The following is a 9,353-nucleotide window of genomic DNA, read 5'->3' on the forward strand; positions in this document are numbered from 1 at the left end:
ATTAAGCATTGTCAACCTCCTTAATATTTAGGCATAACTTTAAAGTTATTAATTTTTTTTTAATATATATCCATCATTCTCCATTTATATTATTATAATAATTTATTAATTATAATTGTATCGAGGGTGAAAGTATAATTTTCATAAGACTATAAAGAATAAAAAAAAAAACTATATTTTACATAATGAATATTATAGTAATGTAAATAAAATTATATTACAGGCAATTAACAATTTTTTATAATTTATAACAGAGCGTGGTGTAATATTTTTTGAATATATGAGAAAGAAGTGTGTGATATAGAAAGGTTTGCATGTTGGTGCAGCGGAGGTGGATGATATATCTATATATAAGGTGGTTCACACTCTTGGTCATTCACCAGAACTCAACTTCTTAAGGGCCTCATTCTTTGCCTTCCTCTTTCTCATCCATTCCCAACAACCCTTTCAGAACTAAGATGTCATCTCAACTCTCCTCTCTCTTTCTGCCGCTATCTGCGTCCTCAACCATGCTCACTTTTGATCTTTTCATCGGTGTTATGTCACTTGTCGCCATTTTTGGCTACTGGTTGGTTCCTGGTGGTCTTGCTTGGGCTTTCTCCAAGTTCAGACAGGGAAATCCTCTCACCAACAAACCTGCCATTCCCGGACCTTCTGGTTTTCCGGTGGTGGGTCTTCTTTCTGCTTTCACAGGGCCTCTTACTCACAGAGTCCTTGCCAAGCTTGCTCACACCTTTGATGCCAAGCCTTTGATGGCATTCTCGGTGGGGTTTACTCGTTTCATCATCTCTTCTCATCCTGACACGGCCAAAGGGATTTTGAGCAGTTCAGCTTTCGCCGACCGTCCTATCAAGGAGTCTGCTTACGAGCTCCTCTTCCACCGTGCAATGGGGTTTGCCCCGTACGGTGAGTACTGGAGGAACCTGAGGAGGATTTCCGCCACTCACATGTTCTCTCCAAAGAGAATCGCCGCCTCCGGCGAGTTCCGGGCTGAAGTTGGGGCCCAGATGGGGAAAGACATCATGGAGCTGATGAGGAGAGATGGTGAGGTAGAGGTGAGAAAGGTGTTGCATTTCGGGTCCTTGAATAACGTGATGATGAGCGTGTTTGGGAAGAGTTATGTGTTTGGTGAGGGTGGTGATGGGTGTGAGCTTGAGGAGTTGGTGAGTGAGGGGTATGAATTACTTGGGATGTTTAACTGGAGTGACCACTTTCCACTTTTGGGTAGGTTGGATTTGCAAGGTGTGAGGAAGAGGTGTAGGAGTTTGGTGGAGAGAGTGAATGTTTTTGTGGGAAAAATCATAGCGGAGCACAGGGAGAAGAGGGCTGCTGCAGGTGAGGATAAGGCGAAGGATAGTGAGAGCTCCGGCGACTTTGTCGACGTGCTTTTGGATTTGGAGAAAGAGAACAGGCTTCAACACTCTGATATGGTTGCTGTTTTGTGGGTAAGTTTTTTCCGATTTAAATGATTCTGATGTTGTTTGGATTGAATATGATATAGAAGTTGAAAAGGCGAAGCTTGCATTTCAGGAAATGATCTTTAGGGGGACTGATACAGTGGCAATACTGGTAGAATGGATTCTTGCGAGGATGGTTGTACACCCTGAAATCCAAGCGAAGGCTCAAAGTGAAATAGACAGTGTTGTTGGGTGTGAGAGGAGTGTGAATGATGATGACCTTGGGAAGCTTCCTTACGTGAGGGCCATAGTGAAGGAAACTCTGAGGATGCACCCACCGGGTCCTCTTCTGTCATGGGCGAGGTATTCCATCCATGACACAGAAATTGGCAACCACTTTGTTCCAGCTGGAACCACAGCTATGGTTAACATGTGGGCCATCAGTCATGATAAAGAAGTGTGGTCTGAACCGGAAGAGTTCAAACCGGAGCGTTTTGTGACGGAGGAGGTGCAAATGATGGGGTCTGATCTGAGGTTGGCACCTTTCGGGTCTGGGAGAAGGGTTTGTCCTGGGAAAGCCATGGGTGTGGCGAGCGTTGAGCTTTGGGTTGCTATGTTGCTACAAAAGCTGAAATGGATGAGTTGTGATTGCGGTGTGGATCTGTCTGAGTGCTTGGAACTGTCTATGAAAATGAAATGCTCTCTCATCACCAAAGTTGTTCCAAGACCTTCTGTAACCCATTCACCTTGATCAATCAATCAATCAATCAAACCAACATAGCCTTCTTTTGTAACCTAAAGGGTTGGAGTATCCCACAGTTTTACTCCTCTTAATAATTACCACTTCTTTCCCATATAATAACTCCACTTTTTTCATCCATCAAAAAATTATTTTTTTTCTATGACAATATTATTCATGTATATAGTTTTCATTTTTTAAAAGTCAATCATTTTCAATTCTTTTTGTTGAGTATATTGTAAGTTAATGAATTGTTATGATATCATTTAATGTTTAGTTTTATTCGAAATGTACAGATCGTAAAGAGAATTTATTAAAATTTTTACTAAAACTAATTTAAAATATACAAGTTAACTTCTTAAAATATTATCAAAATCATGTCAAAGTCTGATTTCGATTCAAATCTATGGGTTAAAGTATATTTTTTATGTTAATATTATTAAATTACATAGTTTAAACTAACTTTATATAACTACTTTTTAGAAGAACACAAATTGAAATTTATTTTTCTAAAAACTAAAATCAATTTGGGGAAGTTCTTTCATGTTATTTTTATATTTTCAATTCATATATAAATTAATTTTACCTTATCATTTCTTTTCTGTTTATGTATTTATTAAAAAAAAAACTCATTTACGCTTATCTTATAAATGCAAGTTGTCTATTATCATGATAAATTATGTACATTATTATTAAATGTATTGCATACTATCAAGGATGGAACTCTAAATATGATGGAAACAATACTAGTAAGTATATACGATATCATTTGTAAGTTTTGTTTTTCTTTTTAAGTGAAGAATTCTTGAAATTTGTTTGTTTACATTTATTTTGCATTCACAGATTGAATATCGTATTTTATGAATTATATCCTTGTGAATTTTGTAATCCTTAATTAATTTATACACATAGAGACAAAATGATTGAAATAAAAAATTATAAATTGTATTATTAGAATGAACAGAGTTTATTATATTTTTATTCTCGTAAATAATCTTGAAATATATATAAAAGGAAAAATATAGGGATTATCTTGTTTACTTATTTTTTAAAACTTGCCTTGATGATAATTAAACTTGTCTTATAAATATAGTCATAATTAATCTAAATTATATATATATATATATATATATATATATATATATTATTTGTCTTTATTTTAAATTATTAAAATATTCATAATCTGCTAATTAATATAAAAAAAAATATTTTCCTTTGTTTCTTAGTTTGATTTCATTTAGAAAATTCTTTATATAACTTTTGCTTTCTTTTCAATTGTGTGACTTGTTCAATGTTTACAGAGTTCATTCAGATTTTTAATGGCATTGCATTTTTCCTTTTAACACAAATTTAAACATATATTTTACCTTTTAATGATTTTTAAAAACACAGATATTAATTTCATTTAGTCAAATAATTTACAACACAAATTATATTATTTTTTCTCCTTTTTAATATTTTATTATTTATTTTTTTCACATCAGAATTACTCTCGATTTTAAATATTCAATTGTATTATGATATTTATACAAATATTATTTCTTTCATATGATACAAAAATAGTGTATTTTTAAATATTAAATATTTACAAATATTATTTATTGTTATAATTTTAATTTCTTTATAAAAAATATTTGATCAATATTTATAATAATAAAAATAAGATATAAGAACATTATCTATACTTAGTGAGATAAGGATGAGAGTGTATAATAAAGATTTGCATGCACTGACAACATTAATAATGGAAGACTTTCTTTAAATTATTGGCTATATAAAATTTTTAAAAGTTATTGGTACTTTAGTTAGTTAAGGTTGTAAAAACTATCAATTACATATGACCTATTCACATCAAAGAATTGGAAAATACATACAAAATGGTTATGTTATATGAATAAGACCGGTTTAAAAGTATATATACAAATAAATATAAATTTAGTTTTATAAAAATAAGTTATGTTTAAATTCTATTTTATAATATAGTATTAAACTATAATTTAAAACTTATTTTAATTAGATTATTTATTTGTTTAGTGTACTATGTAGCAGAAATAAATTAAACTTAAAATTTATCTATTAATTCGATAAGAATTAGAAATTAAAGAAATAGAAAAAGCATAAAAATTATGGCTTGTGTTCGCATGAACGGAATTTACTGTTCATGCGAATTACAGAGCGATGAATTAAGCATCGTTATGCGTTCGGTTGGAGTGAAATACGCGGACGAATTTGCGATGAAATGCGGGATGGTTGCACTGTTCAGTCACCCGCGGTTGTGAAGAGATTTGCGCGGATTGTGAGCGAAATGTTGTGTGTGCCCTCGGTTAAGAAACGCTGGAAACGCGTAACAGGTTACGCGTTCGCCTAACCGGTTACGAGTTCGCGTACAGGTTACGCGTTCGAGTTACGCATTTTCGTAACCGGTTACGCGATTTCCTTTTTTTTTTTTTAAGTTTTTTTTTATAATTATTTTAATATTAATAAAATTAGGTATATTATATTTTTAAATTTTTTAAAAATAATTTGATTATTATATTTTCTAATTTATTTTTAATAAATTGATTATTATATTTTCTAATTTATTTTTAATAAATTGATTATTTAGTTTTCTAATTTATTAAAAAAAATTGATTATTTAGTTTTTTTTAATTTTTAAATATTAATTTTATAAATTATTCATAATTTTTTTTTCTTTATAAACATTTTTACAATTAAATATAACATTTATAAATAATATTTTATATTACTTTTATAACTAGGAGCATTTTGGTAATCCTTAATTTCTATCAATTAAACTAATTTTTAAAATCTATCACATCAATCAAATCCTACACTAATTCTCACAAACTTTACTTCCAAATCCACTCTCAATTATCCACAAATTCACTCAAAAAAACAACAAAAAAATTATCCTCAAATCCACTCAAATCCATTCAAATTATCTTTCTCAAATCATCTCCTCCAAATCACTCCAAACGAACACCGCCTGGAGTTGGTCACTTCAAAAGTTAATTATGAATAGAACAGAGAGAGAGAAAGTTGGCTAGCAATCTAGCATGCGTGATGAAGTTACATAATTGCTATCAAATCACTGAATTCCGTATACATCATCATGGCTGCATCATTTTTTTCCCTCACTTTTTTTAAGTGTCGTCAATTGTGGGGATACTATATTATCTGTTTTTTTTTAATTTATCAATAACATTTTCAATTAATTTATATCTTTCAAAACTTGAATTAAAATTAATAATTTTGTTAATAACTATGCTAAAATTTTCACTTTTTTCCCCTAGTTTATCGTGATCGATCTCCCAAGCTAAAATAATTGAGAAATAAGAACCTAAGAATTATATATAAAGCTACATGTTTTGCAGGATCCAAAACCCTCTCCAGAATATATATATATATATATATATATATATATATATATATATATATATATATATATATATATATATATATATTAACTATGCCTGTAAAAGCTTTGCTCCTTTTCCACCCATAAAGAAATATGGAAATAGGATTTGAATATCCAAAGAAATTAATAATATCTCTTTCTATATGCATCAAATCCAAGTGTTTTATTCTTTCCATTTCTTTTTGTTATTCAGAATCCTTCATTTTTTTATTAACTGATTCTCTCTCTTGACAGTACTCTATATTCCTTTCTGCCTTCTCAAATCACACCCAGCGACCATCCATCATCAACACATTCCGTACTCCACCAAAAATGCTACATTAAAATTTTACGGATTCATTAAAAATTTATTTCATTAATTAATAATTTTGATTTTTTATTTATTTTGGAGAGTATTATTTTATTTTATTAATATAAGATAGAAATAAATTAAATAGATTTTATTTTAAGTTAATTAATATTTTATTGTTAATTTTTATTATTTGTACTTGATATATTTATGTGGGTCACATTTTTCACAATAGTATTATCATAGGAAATATATTGGTAAACTATTTTGTATTTTCAAAATGCCAAAGAACCATTTCACTAAGGAAAAAACACAATTCTTTAGTGAACCAACGTTTTTGCTGGAAAAGAAAGCAACTCAGATTAATTACCTTAAATAGGCAAATTTGGGACAGAAACAATCCAATTATTATATGCTTAGTTGTTAAGTAGTTTAGTTACTAATATTTCATCAGTGGTAATTGAGTGACTGATATTGGTTGTTTCTGATATCGGAGACCATACTTGAAGTGTATGAAAATCATTCAACTTAACACAAAGATCATTACGCAATCTATAATTATGTGCTTGTGTAATAATTTTGCTTGAATAAGCAATCTATTATTAAAGTCTCTTCAATGTCAAAAACGATCATTTTAAACAGTTACAGGTTTCAGGAAGAAGAAAACAGAAAATAGTATGAAAGGAATCAAGTATATTTACCCAGCAATTAATCACACACCAAAATCTTTAAAATAAACTTAGCATTGAAAGCAAGATTATGAAGTAAACAAATTAAGCTTCTTAATTGGTATTCTTTCACTTGAAGATGCCGCCAAAAGGTAGATCGCGATCTGGCAGTGGCATAAAATTGTGAAAGAAGATTGAGTGGATCGAATTAGAATGAAGATTATATGAGAAGATTATCTAAATCTACTAATACTAAGCCTCTAGCTGCTTTAAGTAGAAAATTAAGTTAAATCCTGGAAGTAATTGCTTTGTGATTCCAGTGGGTCGAAAAGCAAAAAAGAAATAAAAGAAGATGAATTTAAAATCCTGCGCCGCCTCCTCAACTAGGAAAACATAAGGTTTTAAAAGGCTGGGTGAAGCATATGAACGAATCATCATCCTCCACCACCCATCCAACCTACATAACAATAAAAAAAACAACAGCAATGGATAAATTCTATATCACACAAGAGATTGTAAAGAACCTAATTCTGAATTCCCATGGCATTGCATATATATATATATATATACATGTGGATCATTTATTAATAAATGTCTAACAATCATACTTGCCTGTTGGATGCTTCTCCAACATATGCTTTAAGATGTTAAAGAAACATTGCATAGCAAAAGCACTTTCTTTCCAATGTGCTCTCCCTAATTTATGCACCACACAAATAATTGGTTCGGTTTTGAGTATAATGAAAACAAAAAGTATACTCTTAACGATACCTTAGGTTCGTTCAAAATTTAAATATGAATCCAAATTTTACGTTTGATAGGAATAAGAAAATAAAAACACACAATTAAAATTAAAATTAAAAATAAAAATTTATTTATTTATTATTTTAAGGTTTTAGATAAAGAATCGTGTTAATTTATTTTATATTTTTAAGTAGATTTTGTTCGTTGATAAACCTAATCCATTATTTTATATTTATTTGAGAATATCTATTATTATTATTATTATTATTATTATTATTATTATTATTATTATTATGACATGAAGAATTTGGGTAACGAATAATTGTGTGAATGGGGACAACTGTTGGGATCTCGGGTAGGGCAGAAGCCGCAAATTGAGTGACTACTTTAATGGCTAAAGGCATTATTTTAGTTCTTTTGACTGTCTTAAAGCTTCATACTTAATAGAAATGTTCTATTGTACACAGAAAATGAGAGGCTAGTTCTGTAGGATTTGTGCTAAGTGCAAAGTGGAGTCTGCTACTACAATGATCGTGACATGGAGACCTTAATCACGCATCATCACCTGCTTCATAAGGTAATCTGCCCCACGAGTACCTTTTTTACTTTTTTTCTTCCATTTTTTAATTTATATAAAAAAAATCTTAAATATAGGAAAAAATGAATAGAAAGAATAGTTAGGTATTGATTGTAAAACACGGTTGCGACGGGGGAAGTGTATGCATATAGATCATTCATATGTATTACACTTAATTAAATTCTTTATTAATCAGATAAATAAATGAGCTTGATTGATTAAAATAAGTAATGTAAAAATAAACTTATAGTCCTTGTTGATTTAGTCTGAATAAAGTCGTGTAGTACTAATTTTAATTTTATATTGAAAAAAACCTCTATGCGCCCATGTTGCTTAATTACGCATGCTTATATTTATCCACTAATGGTACTTGAGTGCAAAGCTGTAATTGAAAAATTCGACACGTTAGTCAAATTTATATTCAGATTTTAATTTAATGTAATTTTTAATGTCATTAAACCAAAGTTATTATAAACTTTTTAGTTTAGTTGAGTTTTAAATTTATGATAAGTTTGGTTACATTCAGTTCAGATGAGTTCTTAATCAATTTTTGTATAATCACATGTTTATGTGAATGATTTCATGAATGTGATAGATAAAAAAATTTAACAAATGAAATTGTTAGGTTTTTATAGTTAAAATTAATATAAAAATAAAATATAATAATAATTATTATTGTTATTATTATTCGTTTTAGTATTATTATTATTATAACAATTATTAATAATATAAATATCATTATTATTATTATTATTATTATTAATTATCTACATGGTAGATACATGCATTACTGCACTCACAGTTAAAAGCATATGAGGGTGAGTTGAAATTTAAAGAAAAATGATGGACATTTAAGTAAGAAGTTATTTCCTTTTAAATTTATGTGAAGATGAGAATTTCTATTACCCTTAAATTCATTAATGCAAATAAACAATGACTCTTGGAACCAAAGGACTTTCGTTCATCCTCGCTCATCCTCTCAAGCAATAAATTCACATAACCAAATACACCACTAAAGTTTGTCGGATTTATCCATACCTTTTAGTCTCAATCTCCGTAAGAAATTTTGATTTTTTTTCCTATACTTTATATGTAAAATATAGTGATCATTATTATATAAAATTCTTAACTTAACATGAGAGTAAAATTTATATTATAACTACTTTATTTGAGGTTTGAAACCTATTAGAGTAATCAGAATTAATATGATTGAATTAGACATTAAGTTTTATGTTTTTTTGTTGTTGTTTGGAACACAAACTTTGTGCTATATATGATTGTAATTGGATATTACGAGCATGTTTAAGAAATAGTAGTTTTTTAGTGGATTTTGAAATGATTTAAGCTGTTGCATGAAGTTATTTCATGATGCATTTTCACTAAAAATGAGACAGAAATTTAGTCTTTGGTTTTTTGTTTTCACCCTAAAATAAATCCCACACGTGTGACATGTGAAGTCAATCCTTACCACTCCATGTGTGTCTTTTTTTAGTTGGTACATTTTAGTAATATATATCGGAG

General features: G+C 29.3%; 1 protein-coding gene across 2 annotated transcripts; it reads left to right on the forward strand.

The window, feature by feature from the left end:
- The first annotated feature begins 366 nt into the window (after positions 1–366).
- Positions 367–2,259, forward strand: LOC108337571 (cytochrome P450 78A5). Of its 2 annotated transcripts, none has more exons than XM_017574130.2 (2): positions 367–1,445; positions 1,519–2,259. In XM_017574130.2, exons 1-2 carry the CDS (start codon positions 459–461, stop codon positions 2,146–2,148), a joined length of 1,617 nt encoding a protein of 538 aa, XP_017429619.1. In that variant the 5' UTR covers positions 367–458; the 3' UTR covers positions 2,149–2,259. The 2 variants fall into 2 exon arrangements, with proteins under 2 accessions (XP_017429619.1, XP_017429626.1); XM_017574137.2 differs by having other exon boundaries at positions 1,531–2,259.
- Positions 2,260–9,353: the final 7,094 nt, after the last annotated feature.

The sequence above is a fragment of the Vigna angularis genome, chromosome 1 (genome assembly GCF_016808095.1).
Source record: "Vigna angularis cultivar LongXiaoDou No.4 chromosome 1, ASM1680809v1, whole genome shotgun sequence".
Classification (NCBI taxonomy): Eukaryota; Viridiplantae; Streptophyta; class Magnoliopsida; order Fabales; family Fabaceae; genus Vigna; species Vigna angularis.